At 50.5% G+C, this 23,071-nt stretch overlaps 1 protein-coding gene across 1 annotated transcript; it reads right to left on the minus strand.

Moving 5' to 3' along the window:
- Window positions 1-1,653: 1,653 nt before the first annotated feature.
- On the minus strand, window positions 1,654-22,951 carry LOC115530857 (poly(ADP-ribose) glycohydrolase). Its single transcript, XM_030339665.1, has 17 exons — window positions 22,590-22,951; window positions 22,383-22,471; window positions 21,588-22,282; window positions 21,099-21,221; window positions 20,337-20,417; window positions 19,601-19,675; window positions 16,103-16,195; window positions 14,721-14,875; window positions 12,094-12,173; window positions 11,824-11,884; window positions 11,590-11,665; window positions 10,601-10,748; window positions 6,397-6,475; window positions 6,019-6,127; window positions 4,002-4,107; window positions 2,269-2,397; window positions 1,654-1,859 (listed from the first exon to the last, which is right to left on the minus strand). The coding sequence occupies exons 1-17, from the start codon at window positions 22,736-22,738 to the stop codon at window positions 1,669-1,671; spliced, it is 2,439 nt and encodes an 812-aa protein (XP_030195525.1). The 5' UTR covers window positions 22,739-22,951; the 3' UTR covers window positions 1,654-1,668.
- Window positions 22,952-23,071: the final 120 nt, after the last annotated feature.

A 23,071-nucleotide genomic window follows, 5' to 3' on the forward strand; every position in this document is an offset into this window, starting at 1 on the left:
CAAGACACACATCCGTCAAACATGACTTACTGTACGACATACGTTCTCAGAGACTATCCTGACCCTGACTCCATTGCCTTAATGCACACTCCACAACATAACCCCCTAAAAACAACCACAACTGCCCCTATATCACCTGCGATACCCCAGGAGAGTGACTATAGTCGGCGAAAGGTGAGACGGAGCGAGCGGAGCTGCCTTATGCTAATGAGGACGAGAGCCGTCTCAACAGGTAGAGATGTCCCACCGTCTGAGTCTTGTCAGTGATTGGCTACAGCTCGCTCCTCTTTAGGTAATGAGGTGTCATGTACAGGTGATATTAAAGTGTGACCTTATTAAACCGCCGGGTGGAGGGGAGAGGAGATAGCGAGGGGTGGAGATGAGTGGCCAGGCGCAGGGTGGGGTCATGCTCTGACGGTAACTTCTCAGTGTGGGGGGGGGGGGGGGGGGGGGGGTGTCGCTCACAGCCTGCCAAACCGACAGACGGATGGACGGCCGTCAGAGGACCAACTGCGTCATTGAAGTCGGACGGAGGGAGTCAGACGGACCGAACAGTCACAGAAGTCGACGCAAAGACAAAAAAACGTTTTTGTATGAAACAGAATTAATTTAATAATTTTATTTTAAGGCTTTGTTCACAAATGAAAGCACTCCTGGATCAAAATACCTTGAGCAAAAAACTACAGAGAAACACAAGAATAAAATAAAAATAAAACTAACCCCCTGAAATCCATTCACTCACTCATAACATTGTTGAGCAGTAAAATCTAAGTAAATGCTTATTTTAAGGCTGAGCTCCAAAGCCCATTCCATGGAGCCCACGTCCACACAGAGCAGACCCGTACCCGTGTTCCAGCGCTGCCAACACAGTCTGCGCTCAAAGAGCAGCAGGAACGATCTCCCCGTAGAAGTGCTTTTCCTCTTTTCGGGAGGCCAGTCCACTGAGCCAACCGACTCCGCCACCACTTCTACTTTAATTTCTTCCCCCTAACTTGATTTGTGACAGCCAATTCAATTAGACAGGATATCTGTGGGTGTGAACCGAAGGAAAAATAAAAAATAAATACGGCAGACGCAAACCCCGAAGACGGATGGCAACCTTTTGCTTCCCCATTAAAATCACGTGCGCGTCGTTCTCGTGCACCGAGGCCACGAGCGACGACGGCGGCGCCGGTGGAATCAACAGGAAGGTGTCGCCGCGTACAGACTTGGCTGGAACAGCTAATCAAGCACGTCGCTCCCAGGCCCTGATTCGTATGAATGTCTGAACTGCTTCGGGGGGGGGGGGGGGGGGGCATTTTAGGGAGGTTGTACGCCGCCACGAAATGTCATCGAATCCCGTGAATTCAGAGCGCTAAAAGCCGACCGTAATCAATACTACCAAGGTATGAAACACATTTAAAGAACGAACCGTACGACAGAAAGACCCTAACTAGGTGACGGCAGGGGGGGGGTGTGTGTGTGGGTGTGTGTTGGGGCGGGGGGGGTTGATTTAGTCCTGGGTATTTGGTGTGGTGGTGGTGGCAGTGACTCACTGGGTCAACTGTGGGGGGAGGGGGGGGAGGGGGGTCCAAGTGGGTTGAGGACGGTGACTGTGGTGGTGGGGGAGAGGAAGGGGAGGGGGAGAGGGAGGAGGAAAGGGGAAGGCGGGGGGAGGGGGGGGGTGTCCTAGTGGGACGAGTCTGGCGACCGTGGTGGTGGGGGAGAGGAAGGGGAGGGGGAGGGGGAGGGGGAGGGGGAGGGGCTGGAGGAGCCCAGGCGCTGGTAGATGAAGGCGTAGAGGCTGACGTCAGGACGCGGGCCCCGGCAGGCTGTGCACTCGGAGCGGTAGTACTGCAGCAGCAGCCCGTACACCTCGCCTGCCACACACAGACGGACGTCGGATTAATGATCAAATTAATCATATTGTTATTTATCATCAACGCAATCCTCATAATGAAACAAACGCATTACTGTCCAATGCCAAAACGGACTCTGATCTTTGTTTGTTTTTAGTTTTTGCAATTGTTATTGTAACAGAGCGGGGAATGAATAAGAAATAAGAAGTCGGTTGATATTGACAGGGTGAATATATTACAACCTACAACCCATTTCTTGAAAGGTGAATCTTTTTATCAACTACAGCTAACCATAGTTTGATATCATAGGGCGTGGACACGAACGACCACATGGCTACAGCGCCGCGGCTCGCTAGCAAAACAAACCGCGACCACACGACTAGGGGGAGGAGCTACAAGCAGACGCCGGCCGGGGGAGGGGCTATCTTACCCACGCAGCTCCTCCTCTCGGTGAGGAAGGTGTGCATGTTGTGGACGTCCGTCATCAGCCTCACGTCCCTGAAGGTGAAGTAGGCCAGGTCCCGCCCCGCCTCGGCAGCGGCCAACAACTGGAGCAGAGCTGCAGGGAAGGAGTTGGAGTGAGTGAGAGAGTGGGTGATGAGTGATGGGTGAGGGAGTGATGGTTGAGTGAGTGATGAGTGATGGGTGAGGGAGTGATGGGTGAGGGAGTGATGAGTGATGGGTGAGGGAGTGATGGTTGAGTGAGTGAGTGAGAGAGTGAGTGATGAGTGATGGGTGAGGGAGTGATGGTTGAGTGAGTGAGTGAGAGAGTGAGTGATGAGTGATGGGTGAGGGAGTGATGGTTGAGTGAGTGAGTGAGAGAGTGAGTGATGAGTGATGGGTGAGGGAGTGATGGTTGAGTGAGTGAGTGAGAGAGTGAGTGATGAGTGATGGGTGAGGGAGTGATGGTTGAGTGAGTGATGAGTGATGGGTGAGGGAGTGATGGTTGAGTGAGTGATGAGTGATGGGTGAGGGAGTGATGGTTGAGTGAGTGAGTGAGAGAGTGAGTGATGAGTGATGGGTGAGGGAGTGATGGTTGAGAGAGTGAGTGATGAGTGATGGGTGAGGGAGTGATGGTTGAGTGAGTGATGAGGGGGGGGGGCCACACCGGTCAGACCTGCTTGGCTTTGACCTCATCGGTCTCCGGGCCCCGGAGACCGTGTGAATATTTAAAACGTGGCTAGGCGGGGCGTCAATCACCGAACACAAGGAACCCGACGGCTGCACGCTGAACAACCGCCCCGGTTTTTTTACGCCTCGCTTTGAAGCGCGTCGTTTATAAGTAAATATTTTCCATCAATTAGAATATGTGAGTAGGCGATGTGAGCGCTGTGGGGGTTTAGAGAGGGGGGGGGGGGGTTGTGTGGCGTGTTAGGGGGGGCTCTCTCTCCCTGGAGGCTCGTCATTAATGAGCCAGTGTCTGCTGAGACACGCCGCGGCGTCGGCGACTAATGAGGAGTGATTAAATGTGCATGGACACTTCTTCTTCTCATGACCAGGAAGGCACCCTTTATGACAACAGTGTAGGCGAGGACGCCAGGGAGGGAGGGGGGGTAGGGGGGGAGGGGAGGAGGGAGGGAGAGGGGGGGGGGGGTATGAGTCACAGCTCGGCCCCGCCTCTAGGAGAGAAAACTCTTGGAGTAGCAGCAGCAGACCGGATCGATGGCGTTATTAATGACAAATATTAACTCCTGTCACTGGGTCGATGAGGGGGGGGCAGGACAAATAGGCCGGAGAGGGACCAGGCTGAGGTGATGGACGGGGAGGCCTTAGGCCCCAATGGACTGGGGGACCGGGGGGAGACCGAGCCACAGTCACTGGCACTTCATGTACGCACTTATTGTATGTTGTACGTCCTGGCTCTTAAAAATCGTGCTGAGCATATAAGGTAACGCAAGCACTTTATCAGCTACAGCATGTTACCGTAATAGGTAACACAGTGTGTGTTACTGTAATAGGTAACAGAGACCTAATCAGCTACAGCGTGTTACTGTAATAGGTAACAGAGACCTAATCAGCTACAGCGTGTTACTGTAATAGGTAAGAGATCTAATCAGCTACAGTGTGTTACTGTAATAGCAGGTAACATAGTATGTGTTACTGTAATAGGAAACAGAGACCTAATCAGCTACAGCATGTTACTGTAACTTCAGCGTACCTTACCTTTGAGTCGGGTGTCTCCCCCGAAGACGCCGCACCCCCAGTTCCCCGTGGCCACGGCGGACAGGCACTCGCTCTTCTCCCCCGGCCGGGCGAAGCCACAGAAGGCCTAGGACAGGAGGACACACAGACATGACCTTTGACCTTCTGGGATCTAGGATAGGGTCCGTTTGGAACCGTCGGGCTGCTGCCTCTCGTGGCCAGGAGAACTCTTCTGAAAGAGCTTTTTCATCGTTAAAAAGGTTTAGATAAATACAAAAATAAGCTAACGATGATTAGGAAGGCCGTTATTGGATGAGAATGGCATGAAAGAAAACTATTGCACAACTGTATGACGAATCGAATGGGAAAAGGAAAAGGGATCCGTCAGACCAGAAGTTATATTAGAGTTGTTCCGACTGGTCAGTGCTCAACTTTGTGCGATAAAACAGAGGAATGACGAGGAAACGCATTCTGGAGGTGTACAACGTAACACTCAAAATGACTTCATTGGGTTTGCCTGCAGGGCTCCAGCTCACGCACACTATTCAGCAGGATGCTCAGATGAAAGGGATTTGGATATGTGATCGGGGTGGCTAAACACACACCGGTACTTATGAAACGCGGCGTAATATGGGACTTTTCTGGGTTTTTACCGCAAGGGCCGTCAATGATTTCAGATTTGCATGCACGGTGCCAATTTAACATGACACTTCATCATCGTACATCATAAACAAAGAAGGCAGGTTGTTGGAAACGACAACAACACAAAACGCACAACGATAAAAGATTAACCCAATTAAACACTTGACACGTTCATCCATTAACACACACATTATTCACAGCCCTTTCTTCTTCCCGCCAAGCAGCGGAAATAAGCAAATTGCGCAAATGAATTGTAACTCCCCCTCTGACCGGTCATCAATCCTTCCCACGATAGGAGGCGGCCATGACAGTCGGCTAAACAAGGGGGATTGATCTGCATGTCGGGGAGATCCTTCACCCGCCTGTCAGGGCTGTCAAACTCCTCCGCACTTTTTTGACAACATCAACATCTTGATTTTTCTATTAGCGACATCCATCAGCGCCGTCACTCCCGACACCACGCCGTCACGCCGTCACCAGCGCTCTGGCCCCCCTAGAAGATCCATCTCGTCCAGAGCTGACGCTTGTGGTGGACCACAGCTGGTCTGTGCCTGTCGATTAATTCATCCCGTGGCGTCGCGGTCGAGGGCGGGCAGCTGCAGCTTCCGGATCAGCGCTCTGAGTGTGGGCTAACTCCTCGCCCCGTGAACAGCACGAGCGAGTCAATTCCAGATCAATTAACATTTGCTCACGTTTGATGATCTACCGTGTGTCTCTGTGCGGGACACGGGTCACCGAATTCATTTTCGTGTGTCGATATGCGGCACGTGAATGTGTCGTGACCGCGGCAAGAGCGCTTTCTCAGTTTTGTGTAGATAATGTACAACTATGGAAGATGAAAGCGGCCCGACATCAAAGGATGGTGGTACTACCCCCCCCATCCCCCGCCACTTCCGCTGTTATTAATAATACAACCCCTTTATATCGATGACTACACAGATACAGAGTACACCTACAGCTGGGGCCCCCACCCCCACCCCCACACTGTTTCCCCAGCCTTCAGCGACTGATGAACAGGCATATGTTGACAGGATTAAGGTGATGAAACAGGGCGACGAACGCGGAAGAAGATGAATCGTCTGACCTAAACATGGGGTCAGGGGCTAACAAATGTGAACCAGATTCCAAAAATAACCCCCGATCAATAATGTTTAGATTCCAGCACATATATCAAAAACAATCGCAGTTGGAGGACAAAAAGGGGATGATATTCATAACGGCAACAAAGGAAACAAGAACGTAAAAGGGGTGATATTATGCCACCAAGTGTGTAAAAAGTAGATTCCAGTCACCTATGCTGAATGACGGTTCGATATTTGTTTATCCCAAACTACATTGAGACTGAGGTGTGCAATACGTGGCAAAGTACCCCAATATTTTTCGCAACGGGACTGACCTTGTTCAGCTCCCGGTCCATTTTGCTCGGATGGAACTGATCGAGGAAGCTCCGGAACTGCAGCGCGTCGATGGCCACGATCTCAGTGCACCTCCTGTGCCAGGCGTCCCTGGGCGGAGAGGAAGTACATTTAGATGTACATTCACGTTTACATTGAGGGCATTTAGCAGATCCTTTGATCCGAAGCGACTTACAAATAAGTACATTTGTCAGAAGAAAGAGAAAGAACAATATATCGCCGTCGGTACAGTAAGGATGTTCATAGAACCAAGTGCCAAGCACTAACAATCGTTAAGGTAACCCATTTCCCATATACAACAGAGATAGCCGGGATAACTGCAATGCTAAGTACTATTTTTAAGGGCAATCAAGTAGTACCTGGGGAGGGAGTCCTGAAGGGCTCCAGACCACCTGTAGCTCTGGGCGTAGCCCGTGTACGTGCTGAACTGCTCGGAGCCTGACAGAACGACAGAACACCAGGGTTAGGTCACACGCTGCCAGTGGCTGCTGCCGGTGTGGTCACTGGGAGACAGCAACACTGTGGTAACACGCTACAATCAATTTTGGATAAACCACGTTCAAACAAACACACGTCTTATTATTATTCTGTTGTTTGCTTTTTTTAAACAAACAAATAAATAAATAAAAGCAGGAAAATAAATAAACGCCACAAAATATGATTAAAAACACATTATGCAAGGGCTGGGCCATGCAGCCCTCATCCTCATCCTCCTCATCGTCATCGTCATCCGCTTATCCGGGGTCGGGTCGCGGGGGGAGCAGCTCAAGCAGGGGGCCCCAGACTTCCCTTTCCCTTTTGTTTTTTATCATATTGGGCCATGCAGCCCAATATGATAAATATCCATAACGGTAGAAGCATGTGGTTTGGTACATAGACAACGCATGAAACATATGCAATGCATATTAAAATAATAACACATCCCCCCTTGTTCTGTAGTAATCACAGAGTGATGACAGGGGGGGGCTGTGCTTCGACAAGAGGAAGGTCAACTTATTACCCTCCCAACCCCCCCCACCCCGGATGTGAACGCCCGTGGGTGGGGTGAGAGAAGGAGTGGGGGGGAGGGGGGGGGGCACCCGGTAGAGAAGGACATGGGTGTGGTGGACTGGAGGTGGAGTGGGAGTTGGAGGGGGGGGGTTCACAACGCAGTCAACCGGGGCCATCAATTAGCCTCCCCCCCCCCCCCCCCCCCCCCCCCCCCCTTCCATGAGGGCTCATTAGTGGCTGGCCCCTCAGAGCGGCCGCGGATGTGAATAAACAGGCTGATTAGCAGCAGGCGGGGCCCTGGACAGCAGCCCTCCAGCGCTGGGGGGGGGGGGGGGGGGGGGACCTCCACACCTCAGCGCACTTGATGAACGATAATAATCTCCTCCCTGCTGTTCTTATTCCACCTGCCCCCCCCCACCCCCACCCCCTCACCACCACCACCACCCCCCCCCCCTTCTCTTTTCTTTTCTTTTCCTCCCGCAGTGCAATCACCGCCCGGGCAAGACGCTGATAAGTGCCGCCTCTTAAGTGGCCCACCTGAGTGCAATCTCAACTGAATAACCGGGCGGAGGCTGGATTTAGCCGCAAATAAGATAATGTACGGTGTAGACACAACAGACACGCACACACACGCACACACACACACAGAGCTAGGCAGCGTCTGGTGAGGCAGCTGTTCCAGGCCGGCTCCGCAGCTCTGCAGAGGGGTGAAGGGAACAGTGCACCCTGAGGTATGGGGGAGATGGCCGTTAAGAGAGGGGGGAGACGGCTGAGCTGAGGGTTAAGCTGAGGGTCCTCCTCGCTAGACCCGCTCCAGACGGAGCCTCTGGCAACCTTGAGGCAGAACGTAGGAGAGCATCGAGTTCAGAGACGAAGACTTCGCCTGCAGAATGCAAGGCGACCCTGGCGGACACAAGCGAGGCGCACTGCAGTGCAGAGGCGGCGAGCTCCATGCTCGGGGTTCCGATGTTTAGCGGCAAACTTCCCGCCATTCTCTCAAAAAAAGACCGATGTGATCGGGGCCTTGATGTGCGAACAGGAACTGTTGTACGCTGAAGGTGGGGAGCTCCGATGACTGAAGCAACACTGGTCTGGGGCTACTCTGCGGTGTTGTGGAAGAAAACTGAGGTCCACAGCATCGCTGGAGTAACCGATAGCCCTCCCGTGCTGTGAGCAGGAGAAAGTCACCGTCAGCATGAAGCGAAGACATGGCATTCGGCCCGTTACCTCATCGTGCTTCGGTGGCAATTAATTGAGCAATTAATTCTGACGACCGGGACCACAACGCAACTTCTTCAATGGACGTGTTTTTGACTATGGCGAGAGGCTTCCTCTCTCCCTCTCTCTCTCTGCTCTGGCACCTCTTCCTCGGGTTTCCGGCCCGGGATAGCCATCTCCGACTCCCCTGCCCTCCCCTTGATCCTATTTTGGCGTGTAACTGCTCCCAACGGCCTCCCGAAGACCCAGCAATCACGGGGAATTCAATTAGGGCTTCGGCCACTTTTGGATGGCCACACACACACACACACACACACACACACACACACACACACACACACACACACACACACACACACACACACACACACACACACACACACACACACACACACACACACACACACACACACACACACACACACACTCTTTACGCCGGAGCTGATTTAGCAGTCTGCACACGCTCTCTGCAGCGTGACTCAGGTTGGCTTTTGTAAAATCAGAGAAGGGAAAAGAAGAAAAAAGATTCCATTATTATTAGAGTCCATTAGAGAAGGGGGTCCTCGCTAGGTCTTCCTGCTCTAATTAATTCGGGGCCCGATGTAATAACGCTAAGTGGCTTACGTGGAGGAGGGGGAGTGGGAGGAGAAGGGCCAATCTGAAGGTGACTCTTCTAGTGAGTCCCGGGCTCTTGGCTACTGACTGGGAGCCCTCTCTCTCTCCTACTGCTGGGGTCTGTTTGTGTTCGTGTTCTCTCTCTCTCCCTCTCCCCCTCTCTCTCCCGCTGGGGGTCTCTACTCATTCTATTAAAATACAATTCCAATCACTCCACATTAAAACGTTGACATCTGAAAGATGTGTTTCAGTGCAGTTGAAACACTTGCAAGTAAGCACAACCTGGCCTAATAAAATGAATAAGCTACTAATGGACAAGTCATATTTTCTTTTTTGGCTTACTTACAAGTCAGAGCATTATAAAACGTCACCACGAGCCCCTTGCCTCGGAGCCTGAATGCCTCTCCTGGGGGAGAGCGTTCTCTTTCCCCTTGCATGAAGACCTTCCCGTCATGTAAGCTATTAAACGCGTTCAGCCGCGACCCATGCCAACACTGGCTCAGCCGAGTCTCTCACACCGAGCGGCACTCAGTATTTCTCTGCGTTTTCATGCCTGGAGTTACGGGCCCAATCCGGGCCACAAGACGCTACTCGGTCACATTCATCATTCGCGCTATGTTTTTTTATGTTGTTGAAACAAACCACACTTTGCGGAGTGTAAAGGGCCATTCATCAGAGGGAAGCTCGATAAATCACTTACGGGCTCTGGACAGTGATGGAACAACAACAACAGCAGCAGCAGCAATAGCAGCACCCGTGTGTCAGAATCTTTGTATTTAGCGAGGAGAGTTCAGGCCACGGAGCCGAATGATTTGTGTGGAAAAACAATGTGTTTTTGCAACATGACGTAGAGTTGTGGCTGAAAGAAGGTACCTCGATCTGCTGGTTTCCTAACATCAGTTCACCTTGTGGTCCCCTCTGACACTAAAGGTGAGTGGTGTGGAACACGCTGATTTCATACCCGTTCACTTCGTCATCTTTATCCCCAAAGGGCACGTTAATGGTTACCCAAATTCTGAGAGATTATGCTCATACCCGTAACAAACCCGTTAGTTCACTCAGAAGCAAAACCTGACGATTTGTTGATTGTTTGGTGCGAGAGAGTTTTAACTCATGGACCAGACGTTGGATTTGTGCTATCTGAACTTTGGTGGACAGGTGGACGTGGATTTGGTCTCAGGTTTGTGTTATCGGGAGGAGGAGGAGGAGGAGGTGGTGGAAGATGAAGAGGTGGTTGGAGGACTACTTCAGAGAATCAACCCCATGGAGCTCCTGTTGTCTTCTTCAATCTGCATTGAGTGGGTCTATCCCAGTCGGCGGGCTGCAGCCGCCCTTTACCAGAAACCAGCGGGATCTGAATGGTGCTCAGCGGAACAGACCCAGCAGGGGCAATCAACAGCGGGCCAGCCTCCGATAACACCAGCCCTGACGGGGCACGCCTGCTACGCAATCAAGGGGGTCGCTGAGGACTTGTCTGGAGAGGGGTGTGTGTGTGTGTGTGTGTGTGTGTGTGTGTGTGTGTGTGTGTGTGTGTGTGTGTGTGTGTGTGTGTGTGTGTGTGTGTGTGTGTGTGTGTGTGCGCTTTTCTTAGGTCTTCTCTCGGACTCACTGGTGAATAGGGTCACCACATCCATCTTTGTTCGCCCTTGATTACCCACGATCCTCAGAATCAAACCATCCCAGTACATGTACGAGTACTTTCAGTGACCTCGTGGTGTGTGTTGCGACGGGCCGACAGACCTGTGATGATCAGACACTCGTCGTGGCCCAGGGCCTCGGTGAAGAGCCGGGAGGCGATGAGCTCCGGGTTGATGAGGAAGCGGATCTCCTCCTGCACCAGGCCGGAGCTGGTCACACCCCCGCCCACAGACTTGTTGGCGAAATCCACCTGCAAAGCAACAATGATTAGCAGACATTGAAAGTGAGGGGGAAACTGAATTAACATGAGGCTGCACCAACAGCACACCAGCATTGACCCGAACCTAACTGCTAAATAACAACTTGAGAACTTGAACTACTAAATAACGCTGCTATGACACAACAAATATTTGGATTCATTTACACACACACTTTGCAATTTCCGCAGAATTCAGAGGAAAAAATACATAAATCTGAATATTAATGCATTATTACATGGTCGGGAATAATTGTCTTTGTGCCTAAAATGTTATCCGATCATTTTGTGTCTGAAATCAACAAAATCACATGAAACAGAATCGACACACACAAAGCATTTAGTCTAACAAATCTAAAGCTCCTACAGCGATCTAAACGCCCGTGGTGTAAACTCTCCTCTCGTCGTGGTGCTGCCTCGCTGCAGCTGATCGGACCGACTCTCTTTACTCAGTCCCCCCCAGCTTCCTACTGCTTTGACAGGCTGTCAGCGCCCTCACGCCCCCACCCCTGGACACCCCGCCTCACCCGACACGTCCATCAATCGCGCCGGCGTCGGCCTCACCCCCGTAGCCGGTCATGTGCGCGAAAAGGTGGAGGGGAGACGGGGGAGACGGGGGAGACGGGGGAGGGGTGGGGGGAGGAGAGGAGGGGCGGATGTGGGGTCCTGACAATGAGAGCGGAAGTCTGGCCGACACGCAGGGGGGGAGGGGGGGAGGGGGGGCAGAGAGGGCCCCCCCCCGGGGTCTGTTAGGGGGGGGTTGATGGTGACGGAGATGAGTGCGTTCCTCTAGTGTGGCGTCGTGTATGACCTCCCTCCTCCCACGCCTGCTCACCTGCAGCATGCCGTAGCCGTCCTCCTCGATGGTGCCTTCACACGTGACGTGGAGCCGGGTGAGCGGGCTCTCAGAGCTGGGGGGGGGGGGGGGGGGCAGAGCGGAGGGGGTTGATGGAGGTCAGGGATGCACACTCCCGACGCAGGGCGGTGTGAATGGGATTCGACGGTGAACGTTACCAAAGATAAGGCAATGTCTTTGGTGACTTTGGTTGAAGAGACAAAAGTATTCTACCTGTTCCAGTCCGGAGGCGAGTCCAGTAGTTTCCGTGTGAATGTAACGAGTCCGGTCGGCACTGGAAAACAAAAACAGGTCTCCGTATCATTACCACCGCACACAGGAAGCTCAGACGTCTACCACTGAGATGCACTGCACACAACCGCACATCTAAAAATGTACTGACATGTCCAGGAGTAGGAACCCCGCTACTTTTCATTCGTATACAAATGTATACGTCACCGTCCAAGATTCACCATAGAGACAAACGCACACCGTTAAACTTACTATTCTCAGTGACGCTTTGGAAATAGCACATCAAAGTCTTTAGCTTTTCAATCTTCTTAGGAGAAGCCCCTTCAAACAACCTGGAGACCCAAAGAGAGAAGGACAGTTCAGTCGTTAGGTTCAGCAGGGCACTTTCAGTCCACTCTGTCCAGATTACATTCTACACTTTCTTATGATCCTGATTAAGTGGTTGTAACAACGTCCGAGTCCGCACAGAACTCTTTTCTTCAACAGATCATTTAAAAGGCAAGTTAAAACAAGAGAGGCACAGACCCGTGACCCGGCCGTCCCCCCCTACATGAGAGTTCAGTCAGGCGCGCGGTGGGACGTTGGCTCAGCTCAGCCCTGCCTCCCTCCCTCTCGCTCGCTGCCCCATTATGTGGCAGCTCCTCCGCTGATGCAGCCCTGTCACTGGCCCTGGGGCCCCGGGCCCTTTGTCCTCCGCACAACACTCTCAAGACGCCCAAGAAGTACAAAGTAGGAGTAGTGTGTGTGTGTGTGTTTATTTGTGTAAGTCATCCCACCTTAGGGGTACATTAGGACGTTTTAGTTCCTTCCCCCCCCCCCCCCCGAAGATGAAGAAAGAAAAATACACACGCACTCGCACTCACGCACGCACTCGCACACACACACACACACACACACACACACACACACTCTAAGGATGAGATGCGGTGACAGTGAAAGGTGGGGGGGGTGGAGGAGAGGGTGGTGTGTTCCCTCCGTGCTTCAGGGCTAGTGTCCCGTTCGCAGCGATCGGGAGCGGGACATTCACCCGAGCACAAATGGACTAACGACTCGCTGGCTCCAGTGCACTGAGAGCCCCTTCGCCGGCCCCGGGGACAAAACCCATTCAGCCACGTCCACTCTCGCGCCTTTTCCGTTGGTGCTGTCTGTCAGCGGGGGCCGGTGGAGGCGAGGCGGCGGCGGCCTTTAGCCCTGAGGGGGCTGAGAGCGCTCTGACCGCCGCCGGCCGGCCGGTCGCGGAGGGGGCGGGCTCTTAGTGAACGGGGGGACAATGGCGCCGAGGGTCTTCGGCCCCCGATGAAACAACGGCGACCGTTGAATGCCGATTTATGTAACGCCGAGATATCGGTCGGGAGAGGACGCGGAGGGGGGGGGTGACGTAACTCTGAGGAGTATAAAGAGCCGTCTCTCTCCCTGGGTTTTATTCATTGCGTGTCTTTCAGAACACTAAGCAAATCGTTTGCTTTTTGCAATCTGCATTGAGATAAAAAAACCCGCGGTGTCTTTTCATTTCAAAAGTGCCCGAATCCACCGGTCTACACAAGATAAAAGAAAGCGTTGGGATGTTGCCCATCTATAAAGCGAAAGAGACACCCACTGCAATGCATGCATCACGGGCAGGCTGACCGGCACGACGTTGTTCAGACCGCCGTCTATTCCCGGACGCTCCTTTTAATCACAGAAGAGCTTCTTCTGGTGCGTGAGCGGGGTACCGACGGCGGCGGAGTGGGCTCCGCGCACGCCAGCCAGCGCGGCCCCCCGTCCATTATCAGAGGGGCCATCCAAGTCGTTGTTAATCTAATTCCCCCTCTCCACTTATGTAATTACACCGCAATGCCCACAGAGATGGCACGTCGCCACGGTGATGTATCACGACGGGGGGGACGCCCCCTCCCCCTCTCCTAACCCTCCCCTGACTTTGGATTTTAAGGAATCACGACGCTCAGCTCAGCACAATGTGGGCTTTAAAAACGATGAGAACCGTTGAATAAACCATAAAAGTTACATACAGTTATGTTATAAAACCCTTATGAATTAGGAATTGTATTTTTATTTTGTATGCGTTATTTCCCTAAGATTTGAGAAAGGGCAAAAGCAAAAAGTAAATCCAGTTCTTAAGGCCCAGGTCGTTCAAAAATCTCCCGCTCGCTCAAAGGTCGCGACCTGGGGAGCGAAGGTCAACATGACTCATTAATGTGGGCGCTAAGTGGTTAGCAGCTATAAAATATGTTTGCTGTGTGCTTGGGCAGCTACAGAGGCATGTTCAGGTGATGAGCCATCGCTTGTCCAGCCATGAGAACATCTGTTGTGGTCTGCAGTGGACACAGAAGCCAGTAAAGACGCTGGGAGTGAGTGCCATCCAGACTTTGGTTGAAGCTGAACTCTTCATTCAAACATTATAGCTTTTACTTCCATAAGTGGATAACCATGGAGATGCTTTAAAGCACATGAAATATTAACATTAAGAGTAATGTATTAGATATTTTTAGGGGCTATCATAAGGAGCCAAGGCCTAAGGCTTAACATGTGGGAGACAAAGAACAAAAAACTGAATATATAATAATGATGGATTGAATTTATAACACGCTCAAAGACGCTTTAGAGTGAAGGGGGGACCTCACTAACCACCACCAGTGTGTAGCACCCACTTGGGTGATGAATATGTATAATATACATATAAAAATTAAAAGTAAAAGTAAAAAGCAAAAATCAAGTCGAACTAAGTAGAGACCATGTATCCAATGTGGTGGGTCTCCGGCTTCTGAACAGGTTGACGGCTCCAGTATTGCAGATCACCATGGGGAGGGAAAGGACACGCACCCAACCACCCAAACCCGGTCTTAAAGGACACACAGCAGCGCCCCCCTCCCCGGCGGTACCTGTAGAAGTTGATGTCGGGGTAGTTGCTGTACTCGGACTTCCGTGAGTTGCGTCGGGGAAAGGTGCAGAAGAAGGCGTTGGCCAGCAGGCACGCCACCTGCTCCTGGGACATGGTGACCGAGTGCTCCTCCCCCTCCTTCAGCAGCGGGATGGGCTGGACGGGGGGAGGGGGGGGAGGGGAGGGGAGGGGGAGGAGGGGAGGGGGGGAGGAGGGGGAGGAGGAGGGAGATACCAGACAGAAGAAGGTCAAAATCTTTTGTTGCTGCGGAAAATGAGGGTGCCAGAATTAGTTTGTGTGGAAACAGGACCTGTTTGGAACCACTCACAGGAGGAGAGGGTGGGGGGCCAGGAGAGGGAGGGGGGGCAGGTGGGAGGGGATGGGGGGGGGGTCCTTAAGCCAAGGTGATTACAATCAAGCCAACAAGGTAACTCTCCACCCGAGCTCAGAGAGGGATTCACACTCCTGGTCAGAGTCGGGGGTTTGTTAATCAGCATCAGGAGTTCCGCTGCCCCGGTAAGGAATAGTAACTCATGATCCCAAGGGGACTGCAGCTATTCAGAGAGGGGGGGGGGTCCTCCACACAACGGGCTGCTGGTCGCAGCCCTCAGCGACTCACAGATTCAATACGACCAAAGAAAAAGGAATCAGCTTTCAAGTTTGTTTTGGCGGGAATAGGATGGGAACATTAATCTCTGCGCTCTGTGTCATAGACAGGCCAGGCCATACGTTTTAATAGGCCCAGAGAAATGGATAATGGCGTTGGATCGATCGCAAGCCAGCTGCTTCATTTCCAGACTTATCATGGCCGACTGTAGCAGAGAGTGGTGGGCAGACTCGTGGAATATTACCTCTATTACTACGTCACCGATACTAGTCATTCATCATTTATTGTATTTAAGATCAAATTGGGGCTATGAGAGGTTTGCAGTGCAAACCAAAGTACACCATTAACGCATATTTACAACAACAACCACGCAGTATGTGAGGACTAAAGATGACCTAAAGGGCTGGTTCTCACACACACACACACACACACACACACACACACACACACACACACACACACACACACACACACACACACACACACACACACACACACACACACACACACACACACACACACACACACACACCACTTCCTTCTCCGCGGCCTCAACAACGCACAAGACGACCGGTAGCATCGTGGACCATCAGATGTCGAGACCGTCACTAACCACCCACCCCGACCCCTGCGTTCTTTTCCCCTCTGCCTTTTCCTACGATCATATCAGCGCCTTTGCCTCTGTGGGTCAGCGGGGTGGGGGTGTAGTAGACCGCCAGGACCAGGGCGAGAGGGTGCCCTGTTGGGCTGGTATTGAGCGACGAGGGGCTAGTTACCTTGGTGCACAGCTCTGACGCTCGCAGTGCTAATTGAACCATGTCTGGCAGCAGGGAGCCCAGCAGATGTTGAGCAGCATCCGGCTCCAGGACCTGGGAGGGAGACGGGGGGGAGAGAGAGAGAGCGAGAGGCAACATGTTTACGTTTGATTTTTGACAGAAGGCCCAGCTGGGACAATATCATCTGTTTGCACTGATTAGTTGCGACAGAAAACATGAGCGCTGTCAGCAGCATGGACGGCGCATCAGAATGTTAAGGATGTGCGTGTAATCAAACGAACAACCTACAAAAGATCCCATTTCAAGGCCGTCCAAGTCGTTATAAATACAACAACAGAACCGCACCAGTCACAGTGTGTATGGCTGGTAATCTGTATCGGCAAAGCCTACCTCAAGTTTAGATCGGATACAGAAAAATAATGATTACAATCTGAAATATCGCTAAAGATGGTAGGCCGTTGTTACTTCTTACATTTACATTAAAGGCATTCAGCAGACGCTTATATCCACAGCGACTTACAATGAGTACATGTGTCATTAGAAAGATAAACTACAATATATCGCAGTCGGTACAGTAAGGATGTTCAAGTGCTAAGCACTAAAAATCGCTAGGTTAACCCATTCCCCGTATACAACAAAGATAGCTCGGAAAAGACGCCTCACAACGCTAAGTGCTTCAACTAGTGCCACACTACTCTCCTCTCCTATGTCATGTTTCAGATATCAGCATCGCTGCAGAACAACCAGCCATCCATCCAGGGCGGTATGACTCCTGGCAGCCTGCATGCACGCAGGGCTCTTATTTACTGTCCTATTGGCTCCCTGAATGTCAGTGTGATCAATCAAAGGCCAATTGCATCAAGGTTACGGGCCCCTGCCAGCTGATTAGGGGCCGCTTCCTGGACGAGACGAGGGGCCCTGAGACGAGGCAGAGCCGGAGATAACGCACCGGGGTTTCCAGAAACAAGAAAACACACCCTGCGCCCGGCGCTCTCAGCGCACGGGACATTTATATCATGGCGAGAGGGAGCCAGGCTAAACTGCTGTCATAAGTAATGACCGGGCTGACATCATGAAAGCTTCCTAGGGGGGGGGGGGGGGGGGGGGGGGTGTAATGAATGAGCGGCGGTGGACTGCACCGGATGGCGGGCTGGTGGGAGAGGGACTGGTGTAGCTGAGGTAGCACTAGCAAACTGAAGTGCCTTAAATCAGCGGCCGACAGGCCATCAAATCAAGCGGAGAGCAGCGCCGCGAGTCGGCTCGACGCGGCTCGATAGATCAAGCCGAGATGCGCCGGCCGCGGGAAACAGCGACGCAGAAATAAAAGCAATAACAAACGTACACCGCAACGCCTCGCGCTTTTTTTTTTTCTCCACGTCTCTGACCTACGACCCCTCGTCAAGAGCAACCATGCGGTTATGTGTGATCGACTCTCCGTGCTATGGCACGGCCCTGCCGTTGTGAAACGCACAACCTGTGGTCCAGGCATCCATTAATGACCGGGGATTTCAGGCGCGAGACAAGAGAACAAAACCAAACAATTGTGATGCCGTCCGTCAGGGAGAGTGACGTTGTTGTTTGTCTGCATAGATGAATATTCAATGAAGACCCCGTGTCCTGTCAATCATCTTCAACCCCCCCACCCCCCTCTTGCTCCGTTGCCCCCCCCTGCACTCTGCTCCACCGTGACATTCCCGAGAAGGAGGAGAAAAACACGATAAGCCTGATGAACGGAAAGAAAACAGACTGCACCATTTGCCAGTCATAATGGATTCCCTTTTTGGCGGGGGGTTCTTTTTGGTATGGGTGCCGGCTTTAATACTTGTCGGTGACCTCCCTCACATGGGGACGCACGGGGACCAATGAATCGTTCACAGATCAATATTGTTTCATTCAGGTCCTTAACATTGAGCGTGATTGGTTGGTGTCCTTTTTTTTTTCCTGCGTCAATTAAATAATTACAAATCATGGAGCTGAATGGGACTCAAATACGAAACACATTAACAACAACCACATTACCAATTCAACCAATCACAATCAGGTATCTTTGTCATAGCCACGCACACCATGGTCACTGAACATGCTTGAGGAAATTGCTTATGAGGTAACATTCGTTTTCTTAACACAGACCGCTTACTGCATCAATAGTGGTAAACTACACTCATAGACATTTAATGATCGCTATCCGAGTAGAGTATTGACCATTCATCGTGATGGCAGTCGCCGCTGCAAGACACTATTTATTTGCACTGCGCTACATGAATAATGGTAGCTTTTTAGAGCAATAGAACAAATAAGTCACCAAAGTAATTTGGCTTCCCAAAAGAAAAAGTATCATTAAATAAAAGTCTAACTACAGTTTGTATAACCCTAACCCCAACCCATAGATGTAATGCTCTTTTCATTCTAATAATATTGGTATTATAGTATAAAATGACCTATTGAAATGATTTATTACACACATGTTACATGCGATCAGTTTGACAGCACACGGAAGAAACCATGCATTCTTTGAGATGTAATGTCAGACACTTTCCTTTCCTGACAAGCTAACTAAACGTGACCTTTTGGCAGAAGATTAAATTACTTCTCTTGACTCCCACTCTACCCTTCTGGGGGCTGCAACCTCTGCCATTCTCAAAGACAAAACCCATTACCAAATATGTTCAAAATGGCAGCTACCCATTGTACGCACACACGTTTCATCAACAACACGTCCTTAATGTGTATGGATGTCACGTCCCCCCCCCCCCCCCCACACACACACACACACAGACACACACGTCCCCCTCCAGTTTGAAGCGAGACCACAGTTAGAGATCTACCAACCAGGTTCTATGTTCATATATATGATATGGAAGAAACACACTGCCTTCTTTTTTTCAACCACCGACTGATATCAGATGATGAATGGCAACCGAGAGCCAATCAGCTCAAGGGTCACTCGTTGCCGGAACCAATCAAATACTTTGCTTTAGTTTACATTAATTTAGCTGCAACCCCAAAATAATTTTACCGGCAGTTACCGGCCAGGGATTGTGAACTTTGCTATAATAACCATCAAGGCCGACAGACAACCTCCAGTTATATGACGCTGATGAAACATGTCTATGATGAGGTTAATCAACCCATTGTTGACATGATATTAATAGTAAAATGTAATCAATAATAATAAAAAAGCGATTCTACCATCCAAACTACTGAGCTATTTTCCTAGGCCCTTTTGTTGCAATAAGAATCTACTCTGGTGATTCACCCGTAATGGAAATTCCATTTAGCAGTAACTGACAAGGGTTGCTGCATCAAAATCACTAACAAGCAGTCCGTGCTTTCGCCAAACGTAAGGTAAGTTCACTTTAGATTGTTGCATTATTATTCGATGTATTTCAATTATTTCACTATTTGCCTCCTCATATAATAATAAAGAGACTTGGGCAACATATTTTTGGTCCCAGGGAAACTCAACGATGACATTAAAACATGTTGATATGAACCTACCTTGGTGCAGTATGAATGCCATGCTGTGAAGTCCCACTTCTTGGCAGGTGCAGCATTATATTTCAATATAGATTTCTGCAAAAATAACATACAACAATTTAGTCATTCAGAAAGGCAAGACATCGGAGGATTGAGCGCTCTTTGCGGATCTAACTTTTCTGAGGTGATGGCGCCATCTACTGATAGATGTTAGCCGCAAGCAAACAAGAGGACATCTCATCACAACCTCTTATTTGCAATTCCCTCAATGGAATGGCATTTAGTAAGTCTGATCCAATGTAGTTAATGAAAAGCCCACCATTATCACACTTCCTGGACAACATTTGGTTAGGGTTAGTGTGTATGAGTATCAGTCTGTGTGTCAGCATATATTTTTTTCAAAGTGTGCTTAATTGATTGGAACGCAGACTTCTTGACTAAGAGTTGCTCACACAGGACAAACAGGGATTTTTTTTTTAAAACAAAAGGCATGCGGATACAGCTGTATGTAGAGGCCCAACATTGCTCAGTTTATTGCCTTACGAATACCACATAACACACCTGACACCCAATGTTTATCCAGTGTCGGTGTCGATCTTCAGCAATGTTCTACACAATGCTGGGCATTGTGCACAGAGGAATTATCCACGTAAACAAAGAATGAGCAGGCCAACTCCGGTCAAGCGGCTGAAGCTGTGCCAGCGTGACTACCCAAACACGCTGCATTCTACGCCAGAGGGTGTGTGCCCAACCACACCTTCAGATCCTGGGAGCTGGTGAACCTCCGCCTCAGTGTCTCCTGGATCAGCCCCCATCGACTCTGCAGTACTCGTGTTTCCTGCACATGCAAAACAACGATGATGTCAGGTCCAATTTGTAGCGCTGTGTAAGGATTGGCACTTCTTAATGTTGTTATCTTATAGATAATATAAAGAGATTATTCTTCTACTTGTGTATCCGTTTCATAGGTACCGACACTTCTAGTGTAACGTTAACAGAGCCATGAAGTGTTCTACCGACTGACTTACCTGTGCTACTGGCTTACCTGTGTTACTGGCCTATCACTGACACAGGTTACTGACACACCTGAGTGACTATTATTGACACAGGTTACTGACTGACTGGTGTTACTAATACTGACACAGGTAACTGACGGATGTCATTGAAACAGGTTAAAGCCTTAATAGTGAAGATGGACACTTACCGAGATCTGCTTACTTTTTGCGCCTTGAATTTCTACAAAGACCCGCGTGAAGGGTCATCAGTGCTACCTGTTAACATTAAACGTGTAGTGCTGGGAGTCTGGGAGTACTTATAACTTAAGATAACCTGTTCAGCTCTACACGACCTCATCAGCCACCAACTGTGGCTTCTCAGTTGAACCCACCATGTTCTATTTGCGGTCAGTATGTTAGGTGAGATGGTTACTGTGCCAACAGTGTGGTCATTTCGTGGCCTAGATGAGTACCGTGGACATGAGAATAAGGTGTTGAAATAGTGGCGCAGGATTTGTGCATACCTCATTCACTACAGGAAACAGGTTTGTCTTTGAGCAAGGCATCTTCACATGGACGTCGTCCCAGACATCCATGAAGGTGGACGGGTAGGGGACGGGAGCCTTCCCCCTCTGGAGGAGATCCGTCTGGGGCATTGAGAGCAACAGAAACGACGGGTCACGGACAAAAACATCTGGTCAGAACCCTGAGGCTGAAACAATGAAACTACCGGCTGCTGTCCAGTGTACCAGGAAACCAGGGTGTTTGTTCGCTACAAATCTGGAAACCAGATATATATGCGGGTGCGGGTGGCAAGCTATGTTTATGGTTACAACAAAGTAAAAAAAAAGAAAAAGCAACATGTAATATGTCGTATTATTATAACATATTACATATATATATTTCAATATTTTTCTCTCAGGCATAATAACGTAGTAGTCGTGTGCTTAACACAAATCAACATTTGAACAATAAGATCGAACAACAAAATGTGAGGAACCAGCTGCTCGCACCCTGATCATGACGGTGTGCTGGACGGGGCAGGGCCTCAGTCGGGGAAGACGCCCGCCACACTCAGGCATCCTCCTCAGCTCGCCGATGGGCGTCCCGAGCCAGGTGACGTCCGGCTCGTCCTCTGGAGCAGAGCCGTCGTCCTGCTCCGGGGACACCTCGCCGCTCTGCTGCCTCCCCCTCCTGGGAGGAACGCCTGGGGACGGCGTCGCCGCGAAGAAGTCCGTTATTTTGGGCTTTCCTCTCCAGCTTCCTCCCTCGGCCTCCGTTTTCGACGGACGCCGCGGGGCCTCGGAGGAGGACGAGGCGGCGGCGGCGATGTCCGTCTCCAGGCTCTGGGGGGTCAGCGGCTGGGTGTCCTCCCCACAGTCCATGGCGTCGTCGTGGGCGGGGGCTCCCTCTTCTTCAGCGTCCACACGTTCAGCCGCAGTCGAGCGCTGGTGGGAATCCACGTCCACGTCTTGCGCTTCGGCCCTACCGTGAGGCATTGGGGGTTTGATCACCCAATTTTGAAGCATACCCTTGATTTGATGCTTCTGCTTGGGGCTGATTCTGTATTGGGAGAACGGGGCTTTCACGCCACGCAGGCTCCCCGTTCTACTCTTGGGACCCGCGTTCATCTTCGGCTCACTGTTGGTTTCTTTACCATCTTCATCCATGGTCACATTATCCGGGAGTGTAAAACGTATGTGTAGGCCTGCAAATACATGAATCATTGCGTGTTCAGAATATATCCTACCAGTTCAGTGGTTAAACCATATTAAGTGGGATTACAACAAAGAATCCTAAAAGCTTACCTTGGAGAAAAGACCTGGGACAATTCTTTGCATGAACTTTAACCCTGAGTCTTTCCGGAGTTGGGTCCCGGTGTGTCAAACAAGTGATTCTGCCGAAAACACACGGATGACCAATTTTTTTTTTTAGATATGCATATTACTTAGACCACAAGTCCACAGGTATAATGAAAGTGACCCTGATGCATATGATCCGAAATGCATACTTACAAAATAACTTGTGTTACAACTCCCGGAGAGTAAAGATTCTGATTCGGCAGTCCACCTTTCAGCAGGTACTTAACGAAGCTCAGGGCCATACAGTCCACTACAACATCACTTAACCACCTTGCACAATAATGTTCTTTAGCACAGCGCATTCAGCGCACCCCTTTAAGCTTTATGCAATATATTCCAGACAACAATAAGCTTATGATTTCACATGGAAATGCAATAACGATAAAGCACTCAAATAAATAATGGTTATTTAATATCTGATAATACGGGACACATACACAGCGCACATCATTCGGAGCACCTGATCATTTATGTGACTACGAAACTGTTGTTCTTCTTCCCCAAAACAAATACTTCCTGGTGTATGAGCGACGTCACCCGGAATGTTCAAGCGGGTTACAACTCCGCAAAATTTACGCATGAATTGCGCCGGCGTAGCGCAAGTATTCTTCAGACCTCTGAAGAATGTCCCGCCT

The sequence above is a fragment of the Gadus morhua genome, chromosome 18 (assembly GCF_902167405.1).
Source record: "Gadus morhua chromosome 18, gadMor3.0, whole genome shotgun sequence".
NCBI classification, from domain to species: Eukaryota; Metazoa; Chordata; class Actinopteri; order Gadiformes; family Gadidae; genus Gadus; species Gadus morhua.